This window comes from Giraffa tippelskirchi, chromosome 7 (assembly GCF_054371585.1).
Source record: "Giraffa tippelskirchi isolate mGirTip1 chromosome 7, T2T-mGirTip1v1.2.pri, whole genome shotgun sequence".
In the NCBI taxonomy this organism is placed as follows: Eukaryota; Metazoa; Chordata; class Mammalia; order Artiodactyla; family Giraffidae; genus Giraffa; species Giraffa tippelskirchi.
Genome location: NC_137281.1, coordinates 15,524,777 through 15,543,148, shown reverse-complemented (window position 1 = coordinate 15,543,148; position 18,372 = coordinate 15,524,777). Strand labels below are relative to the sequence as shown.

The 18,372-nt window shown below is 39.7% G+C and overlaps 1 protein-coding gene across 10 annotated transcripts in view; it reads left to right on the top strand.

The window, feature by feature from the left end:
- Positions 1-2,300: 2,300 nt before the first annotated feature.
- ZNF566 (zinc finger protein 566) overlaps positions 2,301-18,372 on the top strand; it is a 33,593-nt gene continuing 17,521 nt past the window's right edge. For 3 of the 10 annotated variants that reach the window (XR_014060985.1, XM_081517019.1, XM_081517012.1), the window contains exons 1-4: positions 2,301-2,477; positions 12,204-12,276; positions 14,947-15,073; positions 15,376-15,474. Coding sequence is in view for 9 of the 10 variants with exons in the window: in XM_081517019.1 (XP_081373145.1) it covers positions 12,268-12,276; positions 14,947-15,073; positions 15,376-15,474 (235 nt within the window). In the remaining variant the exon portion in view is untranslated. Of the gene's footprint in view, positions 2,648-8,257; positions 8,270-12,203; positions 12,277-14,946; positions 15,074-15,375; positions 15,475-18,372 lie in introns of those variants that run through there. The other 7 variants (XM_081517020.1, XM_081517014.1, XM_081517015.1 and 4 more) reach the window with 6 other exon arrangements.

Sequence of the window (18,372 nt, the reverse complement as noted above, 5' to 3'; positions counted from 1 at the left end):
TGTACTAATAACCCCTGAAGGAACAGCCAGTTAAGAACTGTTTTGTTTTTGCTACCGTGCCATTGAACCCATGAACCCAAGCCCCACTGGCCACCAGAGTCAGGCCATAAGGACTGTGTCCTCTGGTCAGCAGCCCCCATCCTGGGGTGCCAGACTTTTGCACAAGCTCCTTTCATGAAGACTCCAGCAAACCGTGCAGGGGCAGAGGGAGAGCATAAAGATGGGGCCACCTGGTGACCTAGTCTCTAGGGAGAGTTGCAGTTACCCTCTGGATATGTGTTAAATGAAAAGCATGCCCCTGAGGCCACATCTTTTTTTTTTTTCTTCTTCTTAGGCTGCACTGTGCAACATGTGGGATCTTTTTGTTTTTCTTAAAATAACTTTAACGTATCTTTCTATTTTAAAAGATGAAAAAGGTAGGGGTATTACAATGATATTCTCTTGCTTTTTTTTTCCCTTCAAACTCTAGAAACATGTGGGACCTTAATTCCCTGACCAGGGATCAAACCGGCACCCCATGTGTTGGGACTGCAGAGTCTTAACCACTGGACCACTAGGGAAGTCCCAGGCCACAGCTTTTAAGATGAGCAAATAGGTGTCTTTCACAGAAAGACAGGAGTTTCAAATAAACAACTTCACAACTCCAGAAACTAGAAGAACAAATTATGCCCAGAAGGAAGGAAATTATAATAAAGCCAGAGTAAATAAAAACCCCCCTCCCAAAAAAGGGGGAGGATCAACAAAATCAAGAGCTGGTTTTTCAAAAAAAAAAACCAAAATTGATAAAACTTGAGCTAGATAAAAATAGAGAAAAGACTTCTGGCAAATTCTACCAAACATTTAAAGAAATAGTGCCAATATTTCTCAAACTCCTCCCAAAAATTGAGAAGAAATACTTCGAGCAAATTCCAGGAGATAGTGAAGGAGAGAGGAGGCTAGTGTGCTGCAGTCCATGCGGTCGCAGAGTCGGAAAGGACTTAGCCACTGAACAATTCACTTCTCTGCTGTTTTCAATGGCCGATACTGCCCATCAAATTTTAAAGTTATTTCTTAGTCCAACACTTCACAAATCAGCTCTTTAAGAAATGCATCTCTCCCACAGGACATTAAAAGAACACAAGATTGAACGGCTATGACTCCAGGGTGTGGGCTGTAAGCAAGAGCAAACACCCTACTTAAAAAAAGAAAAAAGGAAAAAAGTCCCTTTCAAACCGACTTTCTAAAGAAAGCGCTTTTATTTCTAACCCATAATCGATACTTCTGGTTTTACATGAAAGTCAAGCTTTAATCATTTATTAGTTCAGTAATGTAACCTTTCTTCCATCGAACCTTAAAAATAAGAAAAAAAATACTTAAAAGGAAAATTTACCCTTCTTGTTACCGTTCTACAATGAGGCTCAGAGATTATTTTCCAAGATACAATCATACAAACGGTGATACTCATTTAAATGATCAGTTACATAAACACACAAAATCCTGAATCCAGTTTCTCCCTCTCCCTACTATCACCAACAGACTAACTCATACACCCCCGAGTTTTCATTACTTGCGTCCTGCAGAGCTGGCCTCACCGCCTCCCCTTTTCCTCACTCCCCGAACCATACAGAAATAAATCGCACAGAATAACATTAGCCCCCTTTCCAGCAACAGAAACCCCTTCCCAGCGGCAGAAATTCCTTCCCGTTTCACGTTTAGGATTCCTCCGCCTTCAACCGCCCCAATTGCGATGCAGATTCCCGGTACCCCTTCCCTTCGGCCTCCCAGACTAGTTTTGAGTCTCACAAGTTCAGGTCCCACAATTCCTCTACACCGAGGAACTCCTAAACAAAACTCACGGCCGAACAAAGGCCAAAACGGCGAACCAGGAAGCTTGCGCACACCTTGGGAAGTGACACTCCCAGAATTCTCCGCGGTGCGACCAGGCGCGGGCTAAGACCAATTTCAAACGGTCCATCCACCGCTCGCTTTTCCTGCTCCTTAACTACATTTCCCAGAAGGCTCGGCTGTGCGATTTCTCCCCGCTTGCGGTCTAGTTCTTTTCTTCCAGAGCCTGTTCAACTCCCGGGGATAGTAGGAAAGTCCATTTTTAAACGCTTCACAGTGGGCTTTCTTGGGAGTCACGGCCCGAGGCTCAGCCAGGCTCTGTGAGGCCTCCGGTGCGCGGCTTGATGAGGGGGATGCAACCCTTTAGGCGGGGCCGCAGCTGATCTCTGATAGAAATCCAGTGGACCGGTAGCCATCTTGTCAGCCACAGGGATGTCTCTGACTACACTTCCCAGAGGACTCCTCGGCAAGAACGTGATTCTCGCCTGAACTCAGCCTTAAAGTCACGCGCTGGTGGGACCCTCAGGTCCGCACCAGCTAGTGTTACCTTCTTGTGGACGGTTCAGCTTCTTAGGAATCTTGGGAGACCTGAGGTGGGGAACCAGAGAAGAGGGCAGGGTTGGAGCTTAGGCCTTGTACCGCTCGCTGAAGAGGTGAGTTGGAAATTGTGTGATTGTGTTTGCGTTAGTGTGTATGATGAATGACCACGTGATTGTGTCTGGCTCTTCCGGTAGTGAGCGTGTGTGAGGGTCCAGTGATAACAATTGCATAACTGTCTGCGAACCTGTGACTGTGCCGATGTGACGGGATGCGTCTTGGTGATGTGCGTGTAATCACTTGCTGCATTGTATGTGGGGGTGTGAGTAGCTTTTGACTCGGTGAATATGATAGCGTTTGTCCCCGTAGAGGGCTGTGATTGTGCGACTGTGGGCTGCAGAGTACACGTGGGGGTACCTGTGGATACTGTGTGGTTTTATCTGTGGTGAGTGTGATTGTGACTGTACGCCCATGTGCAGGTGTGCGGTGCCCGTGACAGTGCCGGTGTGACTGCCCTCTTGGTAAAAGTGTGATTGTGCTGTGTGACCCTGGGTATGCGGCCCTGTGTTTGGATTGTGGGTTATCTCTAGCTGTATGACACCCTGATGGTTTAAATTTGTGTGATTATGTTTGTGTGACTGGAAAATTGTATGAAGTTTTTTCACTTATGTATATATACCTCTTTAAGCTTTATACAGTAGTTTTCCCCTATTTTTAAACTTTATATGAACGCTCCATACTGTCTTTTTATCTCTTACTTTATTTGTACAACTGTTTTTGAGAATTATGCATATTAGATTTTAATAGTTGTTTTGTTTTCTTTGCTATATTCCATCCATTAAAGTAAACTACTATTATTCATCCCTTCTAGTCATGATGGACATTTGCGTTATTTCTAGTTTTTTTACTTTATAGACTATGCTGCCATGAACATTCTTTTACATAGGTTACCATGCATGAGTTTACCTAACAATGAGTTCTAGGAGCGCTAGGTTATGTATGTTCCGCTTTCCCCGTAGTGCCAAGTGCCAAGATATTTGCCAAAGTGGGTGCCATGTTTATACTTTACATCAGTGTTTCAAACATTATTACTCCATGTCCCTACCAAAACATGGTTCTGATAGTTTTTTAAAAACATTTTTATGATATATAGCATATATACAGTAAAGTTCACAAATCTTAAGTATATGGCTGTAAAACAGTTTCTTAGATCATCATAAAGAATTTTGCCAGCACCCTAGAAGATTCCCTCATGCCCTTCCCAGATATTCATCTCCCAACATCAGTATTTAGAATTCTATAACCATTAGTTAATTTGATCCATTCATGAATTTCATATATAAATGGAATTATATACCAGGTATTCCTTTATGTCTGGTTTTTTTGGTTCCACATTATGTCTATGTAGCTCATCTATGTTGCTGAGTGTAATTGTACTTAGTTCTCATTACATTTGGGGGTGTATTGCAATTTATTGAATCCACTGTTCAGTTCAGTTCAGTTCAGTTATTCAGTCATGTCTGACTCTTTGCGACCCAGTGGACTGCAGGACGCCAGGCTTCCCTGTCCATCACCAACTCCCAGAGCCTGCTCAAACTCATGTCCATCGAGTTGGTGATGCCATCCAGCCATCTCATCCACTGTCGTCCCCTTCTCTTCCTGCCTTCAATCTTTCTCAGCATCAGGGTCTTTTCCAGTGAGTCAGTTTTTCACATCAGATGGCCAAAGTATTGGAGCTTCAGTTTCAGCATCAGTCCTTCCAATGAATATTCAGGATTGATTTCCTTTAGGATTGACTGGTTTGATCTCCTTGCAGTCCAAGGGACTCTCAAGAGTCTTCTTCAGCACCACAGTTCAAAAGCATCAATTCTTCGGCACTCAGCTTTCTTTATGGTCCAACTCTCATATCTATACATGACTACTAGAAAAATCATACCTTTGATTAGACGGACCTTTGTCAGCAAAGTAATGTATCAGCTTTTTAAAATGCTGTCTAGGTTTGTCATAGCTTTTCTTCCACGGAGCAAGCGTCTTTTAATTTCATGGCTGCAGTCACCATCTGCAGTGATTTGGAGCCGAAGAGAAGGAAGTCTGTCACTGTTTCTGTTGTTTCCCCATCTGTTTACCATAAAGTGATGGCACTGGATGCCATGATCTTAGTTTTCTGAATGTTGAATTTTAAGCCAACTTTTTCACTCTCCTCTTTCACTTTCATCAAGAGGCTCTTTAGTTCCTCTTCACTTTCTGCCATAAGGGTGATGTCATCTGCATGTATGAGGTTATTGATATTTCTTCCAACAGTCTTGATTCTAGCTTGTGCTTCATCCAGCCTGGCATTTTGCATGATGTATTCTGCATATGTAAGTTAAATAAGCAGGGTAACAATATACAGCCTTGATGAACTCCTTTCCCAATTTGGAACCAGTCCGTTGTTCCATTTCTTGTTCTAACTATTCCTTCTTGACCTGCTTACAGATTTCTCAGGAGGCAGGTAAGGTGGTCTGCTATTCCCATCTCTTGAAGAATTTTCCACAGTTTGCTGTGATCCACACAGTCAATAGCTTTGGTATAGTCACTAAAGCAGAGGTAGATGTTTTTTTGGAACTTTCTTGCCTTTTTTTGTGATCCAACGGATGTTGGCAGTTTGATCTCTGGTTCCTCTGCCTTTTCTAAATCCAGCTTGAGCATCTGGAAGTTCTCGATTTACGTACTGTTGAAGCCTCGTTTGGAGAATTTTGAGCATTAATATGCTAGCGTGTGAGATGAGTGTAATTGTGCTGTAGTTTGAAAATTCTTTGGCATTGCCTTTCTCTGGGATTGGAATGAAAACTGACCTTTTCCAGTCCTGGGGCCACTGCTGAGTTTTCCAAATTTGCTGGCATATTGAGTTCACAGCATCATCTTTTAGGATTTGAAATAGCTCAGCTGGAATTTCTTCACCTACACTAGCTTTGTTCGTAGTGATGCTTCCTAAGGCCCATTTGACTTTGCACTCCAGGATGTCTAGCTCTAGGTGAGTGAACACACCATCGTGGTTATCTGGGTCATTAAGATCTTTTTTGTATGGTTCTTCTGTGTATTCTTGCCAGCTCTTCTTAATATCTCCTATTAGGTCCATACCTTTTCTGTCCTTTATTGTACCATCTTTGAATGAAATGTCCCCTTGGTAGCTCTAATTTTCTTGAAGAGATATCTAATCTGTCCCATTCTATTGTTTTCCTCTATGTCTTTGCATTGATCACTGAGGAAGCAGATAAGTTCCTGCTGTTCTATGGAACTCTGCATTCAGATGGGTATATTTTTCCTTTTCTCCTTTGCCTTTAGCTTCTCTTCTTTTCTCAGCTATTTGTAAGGCCTCCTCAAACAGCCATTTTGCTTTTTTGCATTTCTTTTTTTGGGGGGGATGGTTGATCACTGCCTCCTGTATGATGTCACGAACCTCCGTCCATAGTTCTTCAGGCACTCTATCAGATCTAATCCTTTGAATCTATTTGTCACTTCCACTGTATAATTGTAAGGGATTTGATTTAGGTCTTACCTGAATGGTCTAGTGATTTTCCCTAATTTCTTCTATTTAAGTCTGAATTTTGCAATAAGGAGTTCATGATCTGAGCCACAGTCAGCTCCTGGTCTTGGTTTTGCTGACTGTATAGAACTTCTCCGTCTTTGGCTGCAAAGAATATAATCAGTCTGATTTCAGTGTTGACCATCTGGTGATATCCATGTGTAGAGTTGTTTCATGTGTTGTTTGAAGAGGGTGTTTCCTATGACCAGTGCATTCTCTTGGCAAAACTCTTGGCCTTTGCCCTGCTTCATTTTGTACTTCAAGTCCAAACTTGCCTATACTCCGGTATTTCTTGACTTCCTATTTTTGTCCCTGATTACACTGTTCAGGGACATTTAATAGTTTCCAGTTTGCAGCTATTACAAATTGTGTTGCTGCTATGAACATTCTACTGTGGTTTTGACGAACACATAAATGCTCTTCTCAGGGCTTCCCTGTTGGCCCAGTGGTAAAGAATTTGCCTGCAGTGCAGGAGATGCAGGTTCAATCCCTGGGTGGAAAGATCCCCTGGAGAAGGAAATGGCAACCTATTCCAATATTCTTGCCTTGGAAAATCCCATGGACAGAGGAGCCTAGAGGGCTACAGTCCATGGAGTCGCAAAGAGTCAGACATGACTGAATAACTAAAGAACAACCAGGAGGATCCAACATGCCAGAGAGCAACGAAGCCACAACTATAGAACCTGTGCTCTAGACCCTGGCAGCCACAACTACTGAGCCTATGTACTGCAACTACTGAAGCCCGAGCACCCTAGAGCCGTGCTCGGCAGCAAGGAAAGCCATTGCAATAAGACTGTGCACTGCAACTAGACTGTAGCTCCCACTTGCTGCAACTAGAAGCAAAGATACAGCACAAACCAAGCTAACTAAATAATCATTAAAATAAATAAATGCTCTTCTCTTGAGCAATCATTTAGGAGTGGAATTGCTAGATCATTGGGCGACCCCCATGGACTGTATCCCTCCAGCCTCCTCTGTGCATGGAATTCTTTAGGCAAGAATAGTGGTGTGGGTAGCCATTCCCTTCTCCAAGGGAATCCTCCTGACCCAGGTCTCCCACATTGCTGGCAGATTCTTTACCCTCTGAGCCATCAGGGAAACCCTAGATCATTGGGCAGGCATATGTTTAATTGATACTACCAGTATCTTATGTTGTACCAATTTACACTCCATCCAGTAATGTATGAGTGTTTCAGTTGCTGTACATCATGTCAGTTATTGGAAATTATGGATCTTTATTTTAACTGTTCTGGTGGATATATAGCAAAGTTTCATCACAGTTTTTAATTTGCATTTCCCTGATGTGTTCCCTGGTGTGTTCAGCACCTTTTCCTATTTTTATTAGCCATTCACATATCCAGTTTTTAAAAGTGTCCTCTTGTCCTTTTAATTTTTTTTCACTTTTAGGAAACTTTTTATTTTTATATTGTAAGCATAAGGCAAAGAATTCCAATATACTCTTCACTCAGGTGTCCACAGTACAATTAGGAGAACCAGGAAATTCACCCTGATATACGACTTTTGCTAATTTACAGACTTTATTTAAATTTTGCTAATTGTCTTATCAGTGCCCTGTTCTGTTAAAGAATCCTATCTAAATGCCCAGATTGATTTAGTTGTCTCATTTTATTAGTATTCCTCCCATCTGACATAGTTCTATAGTCCTTTTTATCTTTTATGACGGTGACACTTTTGAAGAGCACTGGCCAGTTATTTTGTTGAGTGTCTTTTTTTTTTTTTTTAATTTATTTATTTATTCTAAATGGAGGCTAATTACTTTACAATATTGTAGTGGTTTTTGCCAAACATCAACATGAATCAAACACGGGCGCATATGTGTTCCCCATCCAGAACCCCCCTCCCACCACCCTCCCCATCCCATCCTCCAAGGTCATCCCAGTGCCCCAGCCCTGAGCACCCCATCTCATGCATCAAACCTGGACCGGCGATCCGCTTCACATATGATAATATACACGTTTCAACACTACCCTCTCAAATCATCCCACCCTCGCCTTCTCCCACAGAGTCCAAAAGACTGTTCTTTACATCTGTGTCTCTTTTGCTGTCTCGCGTATAGGGTCATTGTTACCATCTTTCTAAATTCCATATATATGCGTTAGTGTACTGTATTGGTGTTTTTCTTTCTGACTTACTTCACTCTATATAATAGGCTCCAGTTTCATCCACCTCATTAGAACTGATTCAAATGCATTCTTTTTAATGGCTCAGTAATATTCCATTGTGTATATGTACCACAACTTTCTTATCCATTTGTCTGCCGATGGACATCTAGGTTGCTTCCATGTCCTGGCTATTGTAAACAGTGCTGTGATGAACATTGGGGTACACGTGTCTCTTTCAGTTCTGGTTTCCTCAGTGTGTATGCCCAGCAATGGGATGGCTGGGTCGTATGGCAGTTCTATTTCTAGGTTTTTAAGGAATCTCCACACTGTTCTCCATAGTGGCTGTACTAGTTTGCATTCCCACCAACAGTGTAAGAGGGTTCTTTTTTCTCTGCACCCTCTCCAGCATTTATTGTTTGTAGACTTTGAGAGCAGCCATTCTGACTGGCGTGAGATGGTACCTCATTGTGGTTTTGATTTGCATTTCTCTGATAATGAGTGATGTTGAGCATCTTTTCATGTGTTTGTTAGCCATCTGTATGTCTTCTCTGGAGAAATGTCTGTTTAGTTCTTTGGCCCATTTTTTGAATGTCTTTAAATTTGAATTGGTCTGCTGTTTCCTCTTGGCTAAATTTAGACTATGCCTTTTTGGCAAAAAGATCACAGAAATAATTTCTTCCCAATGTGTCATATCAGAAGCTATATGGTATCTCATTACTAGTAGTGTTAACTTAGGTTACTTGGTTAAAGTGATTTCTCCCTGGTTTCTCCTTTGTAAAATTATTGTTTTCCCCCTTTTAATTAGTAAGTATCAGATGGTTTTCTTAAAAAATATTTATTTATTTGTTTGATTGTGCCAGGTCTTACTTAGTTGTGGCATGTAGGATCTAGTTCTCTGACCAGGGATTGAACCTGGGCCCTCTGCATTGGGCAGATAATCTTAGCCACTAGACCATCAGAGAAGTCCCTCAAATGGTTTTTCTTTTTGATCCCTGGGTCAAGAAGATCCCCTGGAGAAGGGAATGGCAACTCACTCCAGTGTTCTTGCCTGGAGAATTCCACGGACAGAGGAGCCTGGTGGGCTACAGTTCATGAGATCACAGAGAGTCAGACATGACTTAGGACTAAACAAAAATAACAAATTATCTTTTTAATTAAAGTCAATGGCATCTGTAAAGATATTCCCTTTTCATTACTGATTTTGTTCATTTGTATTATTCCTCTCTTTTACCTCGTGCTGTTGGTAATAGGTCTTTTATTCCTCTGAGTACCGTCAAGAATTATTTTCCTTTCTCTTTGGTTTTCAACAGTTTGACTCTAACAATTTGCTTGGTTGTGGTTTTGCTTTTGTGTGTTTATTTTGTTTACCTTCTTGTATATTTTTCTTCTGTTTGCTGAGCTTCTTGAAACTCTTGTTAGGGTTTTTAATCAATTTATTCAAATACTAATTCCTGTCCAGTCTCTCTTCTCCTCTGAGACTCCATTTACATGTGTGGTGATCTTTTAACTGTCCCATATATCTTTTACACTCATTTCTGTAATTTTTTTTTCTCTTGCACTTCGTGTGGATATTTTTTGTTGGCTTGTCTGAGTTCAGTAATTCTGGTTTCTCAAAACCATGCAATAACTTATTTATTTCTTAATTGGCTGAAATAGTCTATTTGATTCTTTTTTATGGATTTCAGTTGTGTTTAGTTTCTTCATCTTATCATCCACCCATTTGCCTGTCTTTTCCTTGGTTGTCTTCAACATTTTAGTTGTAGCTATTCATATTTTAAATGGTTTGCCTACTCCAGCACCTAAATTGTCTTTGGTTCTGCTTGTTTTCTGTTTTTATCTCCTTGCATGTCTGGTAATCTTTAATTGTATGAGAGACATTGTGTCTAAAACAATCATGGGGCCAAAGCCAGCCACTAACTACTTCTGCTTTCTTATTATATAAGAAAAATTAAACTGCTTTTCAGGACCCTAATACTAACAGACAAGTACAATTCCTAGTATACATGAAATTTTCAGGATAATGCTGGAAATAATTTACAACATTACATTTTTTGATTAAAAAATAGGTTTATTATTTAGATGAGTGCAAAATTCTCAAAAATTTTAAGCTGCTTATTAGAGTGTGAGACTGTTCTCTATAGTGGTATCTTTTGACAGTGCTCTTTGCCTCAGTGTGGTTGTGGTGCAAGCATACTGTGGTCTTGGCTACAGAGATCGTTGGCTTTAAAAGAGAGGAGCATATCCTCCAGATGGAAGAATTCAGCCTGGGAGGGTACCATCTAGGGGAAAAGGTGAAGAGCGTTGGGAGTGTGACAAGCATTGTATGAAGCTATTGAGATGAAATGTTTCCTGCCCATTCTGCTTGACAGGTACAACACCTGAGGGAGTCCCTTTATAATCAGGGAAAGGCCAGGAAGACAGACCAGAAAAGGGAACTTAAAAGTGAGGAGTATAGGAGAAGGAATTCTTTTCAAATCTTTCTGGATAACTGTTGATTCTTTAGTGCCTAGCACAGTACCTGGTACATGATACGCTGTGCAGTTGAGAAAAATACTAAGAACTTAGTAAATAATAATACTTATGTTCAAGTAATGATTTCAGGTTTTAAGGAAGAGGCATTTATGGATTAATTTGGTTTTCATGTCTGGAATTTCTTTACCTGTGGGGGAATGCAGTGAGTAACTAGGGGTAGGGGTAGAAGTAGCTATTAAATAATCGATACCATGATACCATGAAATTATTTCCTGAGTGGTCAGTTTTACATGAAATTATTGACAATTGATGATCAAGGAGCTTGGTGCATGGTGGAATGCTCACTGCCCCTTATACTTTTATAATGTTCAGTTTATTACATTCTTATAGCCTATAAACAGACACAAATTTTCTTAAACATTTAGACATCGATCACAAATTCAATTATCCCCCTAAAACAGTTTAGGCTTCTATTAGTAAAGGAAATAGACAGAATATACAGTTTTCACAAATTTTATTACTACACTTATAGTCAAAGCTATTCTAAAGCAACAGTGATATGGGTTTAGTCCGTTTCTATGTTATTTCTGTGATTTTAATTCCTTTGTTGTTATGCTGATTTTAATATCTTCCCCATATTACTGTAAATTCTGTAAAATTACTTTGTTTGCTTTTTTTGGATTACAGTTTTCTCAAGTCAAGATTCATTAACCCCAAAAGTTTTCTCAAACTAGACAAGAATAGAGGATATGGTTTATCAGTTAAATGTTTCTTGGTCAGGACTTGGGACCTGATTATACAATCCAAGATCACTGAAAATTGGTTTGACCGATGTATATCCCAATTAAAATGCATATGACCAGCTTTTAGGAATTAATCATTCAGAATTCATATACAGGTAAAATGATATATTAATATGTACAAGGATATTTACCATAGAATTATTTGTTATGTGAAAGACAGGAAACAACCCAAATGATAATTGGCAGCAGATTGGTTGAATAAATTAAAGTGTATCCACTTAATAGAATCCAGTGTAGGCTAAGAGAATTAATTATGTATCTTTGAATGTACTAGTTGGGATCTGGTCCAAGATATTTTAAGTCAAAATAGCAATGTGTTTAACAGTGTATGGGCTTCCCTGGTGGCTCAATGGTAAAGAATCCCCCTGCCAATGCAGGAGACGCAGATTCAATCCCTGGGTCAAGAAGATCCCCTAGAGAAGGAAATGGCAACCCACTCTAATATTCTTCCCTGGGAAATCCTGTTGGTAGAGGAGGCTGGAGGGGTACAGTCCATGTGGACACAAAGAATCAGACATGACTTAGTGACTAAACAACAACAACATGACAGTGTATATAATATGCTGCAATTTGTAATTTTTAAAAAGTATGTCTTTGTGTATATATGAGTATACATACAGGGCTTCCCTGGTGGCTCACCTGGTAAAGAATCTGCTTGGGTATATATATAAGGCATATTCTCTAAGCCATATCAAGTGGTCCAAATCTGTCCTGTTGTAGTCAGGGCCTGAGGTTTCTGGAGTAGGGGGTAATTAGAGATTTGCCCATTCTTTTTACTAATCCCTCCAGTGTTTGTGTGAAGTAAGCAGAGGGGAAATGATCATACTGGGGGCTGTGAGGCAAGTGGCATATTATATAACTTCTTTCTGTCTTCTCCAGCTCTGCCTTTTTCCAAAAAAGGAGCCCAGAGAAGAACTGGTCCTTTTCTGCAAATATCAAAGCCATGGCTCAGGTGAGATGCTGTTTCTTTTTTCTCAGATAGAGTCATTTTTACCCCTAGTACATGTAAACATTTGCTTTCCTTATCACGATGCTTTCTGGTGTTTAAAAACAACAGCAGCCTTCAGACAGTTCAGTTATATACAGTGCCAAAGTTCTCTTACTCTTGCTCTAAAGAAAAGGTCTCTAATAAGCCAATTCAAAAATTGCTCTCTTGGTGGAGGTATTTATAGAAAAATATAAGTGGTTAGATAATCATTAAAAAAAGGAAAGAATATCTGCTTAAAGATCTTTATACTGTTAGTTTCAGGTAACTGTTCGAGGGCTAAGGGGTTAGATACCAAGTTTCTCTGAAGAAGTCTTAATAAGATTAAAATCCATTAGAAAATTCCTTATGGATTTCATCATAAATCCTGATTTGTTCCCCCATACTGTGAATTGCATAATATAAAAACAATCTGAGACCAGGTTTGGAAAAAAATTTTTTGCACTGGTTGACATGGTCCCCCCTCAGGAACCTGACCCCTATTTCCTCCTAAAACAACCCAGTGGCCTCCACAGTTCCTTCTTCTTTTAAATAACCTTTACAATCTCATTTAGTCTTTTACCATCTTCTGTCAGATTTGTGTGAGAAATCTTTTCAGAACAGAAATGTGTTTTCCATTAGTTAGTGAATCTAATTTGCTTGGACAGTGATTGATGGGATGGAGATGGGTAGGGTAATTAGGGCACCTTATAGGGAAAAGCCCTGATCATCTCCATAGACCTAGATTTTCCAGGAAGAAAATTTGTGGAATGGTTTTGTTTGATGTCATTCATAATACACAGAAAGGTCTCTTAATGTGTGAGCCCTTCAGGTTTGGGGAAATGACTGGTGGTTGGTACAAAGCTCTGACACCCCACTAGACCATCCATGATAAATAGGCTTCAATAATGCCATTGTGTGAAGCTGGATCATGCTCTGTCAGTTTCCTGTAGCTTAGGAACAAAGGGTATTTACATCGAGCAATGGGTGGTTTTAGGTAAAATTGGACCAACGTTGGGAAGGTCTTTAAAGATCACCTTCAGCCTTAATGTCCGAAAGCAAAGGAGAAGTCATTTATGTCCATATTACAGAACATTCAGTGGAAAAAAAATGCTTATAAAAAGAATTTAACAAGAAATAACTCTAACTATATACTTTATAGTAGTGTGACATTAGAATGGATCAGTCTTGAATTATATGCAAATTTGATTTTCTAAGATAAAATATTTTTTAAAGTTATTTTATACATGTTCACGAGTAAAGTAGGGCTGTTTCATTCTGGCCCCACTACCAGTTCCACTCCCAAAAGGTAGCTGCCTTCAACTCTTGAATATTGACTATCAGTTTTACTCATTATCTTTTGACTTAACTGCAGAGTGGAAAGGACATTATACTTATATATTGCACCCTTCGTTTCCTCTGATCCTGTTATTATATCACAATTTTTGGTTAAATCAATAGTGTACACATTGTCACAACTGCAAATATCCCTCACTGCTGAGCCAGATCATGGCTTTATTCTGTTACAGCCTTTCATTTTCCCTGGTGTTAATTGCTTTTTCTCCTCATTTGCTTAGTTGTCCTCGTATTTGTATCCAAGGTCTCCAGAATCACTGCCACGTGCAAGTCAGTATGTTTTCTGTCTGATCAAACACATCAATTCCTTTTGAACATGGAAACTTCCATCCCTGTTCCCTTTTTCACCCTGCTCCCATTTTGTCTAGTTGCTCTCTAGGCCTGTTTCTCAAAGACTTCCCTTTTTTCCCTGGGATTTTCCTTTTCTGTTTTCCTATGTTAATTCACATATTTATTGAATCTCATGTCTTCCTCTTCTCTGGTTTACTCTCTAATTTTGGTAGAGCACAACCTCTGATAGTTTCCTGAGAAATTGTGCTTGAGTCTTTTCATGTCTGGGAGTTTATTTTTTCAGTTGTCACAACAGAATGACAATTTGGTTATAGAATTCTAGGTCAGAATTTCTTTTCTTCTGGGCAGAGGGGTGTGGCATGGCAGCCTGTGAGATTTAGTGCCCCGACCAAGGATAGAACCTGTGCTCCCTGGTTTCGGGGGGCATTGGGAGCATGGAGTCTTAACCATTGGACTGCCAGGGAAATCCCCAGAATTTCTTCATCAGCATGTTGAAGAATTCTTCCTACCATTTCTTATTTTTAGTGGTTTTCTTAAGAACCCCATTGCCTCTGTGATTCTTGATGGCTTTTATCCAACCTGCTCTCCTCTGGATGTTTTTAATGTCTTCTCTTTTCCCTTATTCTGAAATTATACTCTTACCTGTTTTGGAAAAGAAACTCACATGTATTCATAACATAGCATTTGCTAAGTGTTTGTATATACTACTTCATTGAATTGGGAAACTCATCTTGGCTGGATTTTATACCTCCCCAGACTTACTTGGATAACAGAAGTGCCCAACTATCCACAGGTAGTTTTGCCTGGAGGGAACAGAATGACTTGGAAGCATAGTGATTCAGTCCTGTTTATTTGTTTACAGTCTTCCAGAGGCATCCCAAACATTCAGTTCCACTCTGTGTGCTTGGTATTTTCAATTCTTTTTTTTTTCTTCTCTCTTTCCTTCACAAAAACACATGTTTTTATTAATCAAACCTAATTTTAAAAAATTTAACATGGTTGTTGTTCCAGGAGTCAGTGATGTTCAGTGATGTGTCCATAGACTTCTCTCAGGAGGAGTGGGAATTCCTGAATGATGATCAGAGAGATTTGTACAGAGATGTGATGTTGGAGAATTACAGCAACCTGGTTTCAATGGGTAAGGACATCCATAATAATTTAGATTCTTCCCTGAGAAGGTCTACTTCCTCTGGTGTTATACTCACCTACTTTTCAAGTAACCATTTGAGTTTCTATCTACATACTGTTCCCAGAGGAATGTTTTTAATCTTGTAGAGCTAGAAAGAGGAAGCTGCACTGAGTTGTGAGGAAAGTTTCAAGTGCTCTATTATGTTTCTTAAATCTGATATATCTTTCTTTGACCCTTTCTTAATAATGAAAGGACTGGATTTGAATTCTGGGACATTCTCAACATAAACCTCTCCTTACTTCTTTTGTAAGCAGGACATTCTATTTCTAAACCAGATGTGATCTCCTTCTTGGAGCAAGGGAAGGAGCCCTGGTTGGTTGACAGAGAACTAACAAGAGACCAGTGGCCAGGTAAGTGAGGCATGGCAGGTGATGACCCAGTCGGTCAGTGGAGAGATTGCACCTTTGAAATGCAGTCTTGAAAGCTTCCCTTAAAAACTTTAGGCCTGTTGTGCAATAAGTAAGCCTTTTCAGCATGACCTTTCAAATGACCTTACCTTTTCCCCTTACTTAACACGCTCCGCCTGCTCGTCTCCTCTTATACTTCTGTCCCAATTCTAGCGAGCCGGTGCCTTCCTCCACCTTCTCTAATAAAACTTCTTTCTATGCATAATTTGAATCTACTTCCTTGTCAGCTTCTCATCCTCTTTTGTACTTAGTCTTCAAAGAGCATCACTGTCTCTTGAAATATTATTTTTTTCTACATTACCAAAGACTCACTTCCTCTAGAGCTTATAAGATACAGTAGATACACTCATTGGTTCATTCATACTTTTAATGAACATTGGCTGATTATCTAATGTGTGTGAAGTACTCTGCTAGGTATGGAAAGATTAAAAAACGAGTAGGTGGGAATTCCCTGGCAATCCAGTGGTTAGGACTCTGCACTTCCACAGGTTCAATCCTTAGGGAACTAAGATCCTGCAAGCCACTCGCGCAGCCAGAAAAAAAATAAAGAATAAGCAGACTCAGAGTTTATAGCTTAGTATGGGTACTGTTTATAACTCGTAAAATGTAGAAGCACAAGAGAGGTTAAAATAAGGAGCTCAGCAGAAAGGGAGGGGCTAAAGAGATAGAGGAGGTGATCCACATAGCTGTCAAGGGAGATTTGAGCATACACGTCATTGAGTTTAGAGTGCTTGAAGAAAGAATCTGTGCTTCCACTGAGATCTTAGGGCTAACAAAGATAAAGAAAAAAAGAAAGAAAAAAAAGCAAGACAGAATATTCCTTCATTCAGTATATGTTTTGTGTGATTTTTTAAAAAATTTTTTATTTTACATTGAAGCATAGTTGATTAACAACGTTGTATTAGTTTCAGGTGTACAGCAAAGTGATTCAGTTATACATATACATGTATCTATTCTTTTTCAAATTCTTTTCCCATTTAGGTTATTACAGAATATTGAGTAGAGTTCCTGGTGCTGTATAGTAAGTCCTTGTTGGTTATCTGTTTTAAATATAGCAGTGTGTACATGTCAATCCCGAACTCCCAGTCCACTGCCCCTCCCTATCCTTCCCCCCTGGTAATCATAAGTCATTCTCTAAGCCTGTGAGTCTGTTTCTGTTTTGTATATAAGTTCATTTGTATCATTTTTGTTTAGATTCCACATATAAGCAATATCATAGGAAATTTTGTCTTTCTGTCTGACTTACTTCACTTGATATGATAATCCTCAGGTCCATCCATGATACTACAAATAGCATTATTTTGTTCTCTTCAATGGCTGAGTAATATTCCATTGTATATATGTATCATATCTTCTTTATCCATTTATCTGTCCATAGATCAGTATATGTATATTGAATACCTATTGCACGTAATATTCCATTGTATGTATGTGTCATATCTTCTTCATCCATTTATATGTCAATAGATCAGTATATGCATATTCAATACCTATTGCATGCCCAGCACTACTCTCAACACTTGAAATTAGAGCAGTGAGTAGAATATGCAGCATGTCTATTCCCAGAATTTACCCTCAGCTGCAGGGAGAGATACACAAATAAATGAATATATAGTAGTAAGTGCTGAAAAGAATAAGTGGAGAAGTGGAGATGCTATTTTATGTGACAGGGTACAAGAAACTTTCCAATAAGGTGACATTGGGACAGAGACCTGAAGAAGTATAGCTGTAAATCATTGTATGTGATTACTAGGAAGAACATTCCAGGGGAAGCCAAACATTGAAGGGCCTCAGGCAGGTATGCATTGGCTGTGTGTGGGGAGCAGCCAGGAGGCCTGTGCTGCTTCTACCCCAGTTGTTATTCAAGTATTTTCAAATGCAAGACCTCTTGTCACTTCACCCTTGCATAACCTCAGTATGTAATTCTAAAAAAACATGGACATTGTCTTCCTTACATAACTTAACTGCTTTGTTATCCCCAAAAACTTTACACTGATTTCTTGGTACGCTGGATTGTTTCATTGTCATTCTACTGAGAACTAGTGAGAGGGGACATTTTCACCTTCATGGTGCTACTGTCTTTAACATGTTCACTACATATTTTATACTTTTTACCTATTATTGCTCTAATTCTCCTCAGTCAATTTTTATGGACTTTATAAAATAAAAACATTATATACCCATTTCCATGGGGTGTTTTGTACTTCATAAATTTTAATTTGGACTGGCATCCTTTTAAAAAATATTTATTTATTTGGCTGCGTCCTGTCTTAATTGCAGCACTCGGAATCTTTGTTGCATCCTGTGGAATCTTCCATTGTGGCACACCAGCTCAGTAGTTGTGGCACATGGGCTTAGTTGCTCTGCGACATGTGGGATCTTAGCTCTCCGACCAGGGATCAAACCTGGCTTCTCCTGTACTGCAAGGCGGATGTTTAACCACTGGACCGTCAGGGAAATCCCAGGATTGGCATCTTTAAGTGTATGCTCTAATGTGTTTGCAGTCATCTCTTTTGTGGTTATTACAATTTCTGATTTTAGAAAATTAACTGACCTCTACAAATTTCATAGATATCTTGTTCTTTAAAAAAAATTTTTTTTGCTCTATTTCTTAATAATTTTATTAATTTATTTATTTTTGGCTGTGCTGGGTTTTCACTGCTGCTCGGGCTTTTCTCTAGCTGTGGCCCCCACTAGGGGGCTACCCACTGGTTGCGGTGCTGAGGCTTCTCATTGCAGTGGCTTCTCTTGTTGCGGAGTACAGGTAGGCTCCAGGGCTTGCAGGGTTCAGGGACTGTGGCACACAGGCTTCGTTGCTCTGCAGCACTGTGGGATCTCCCA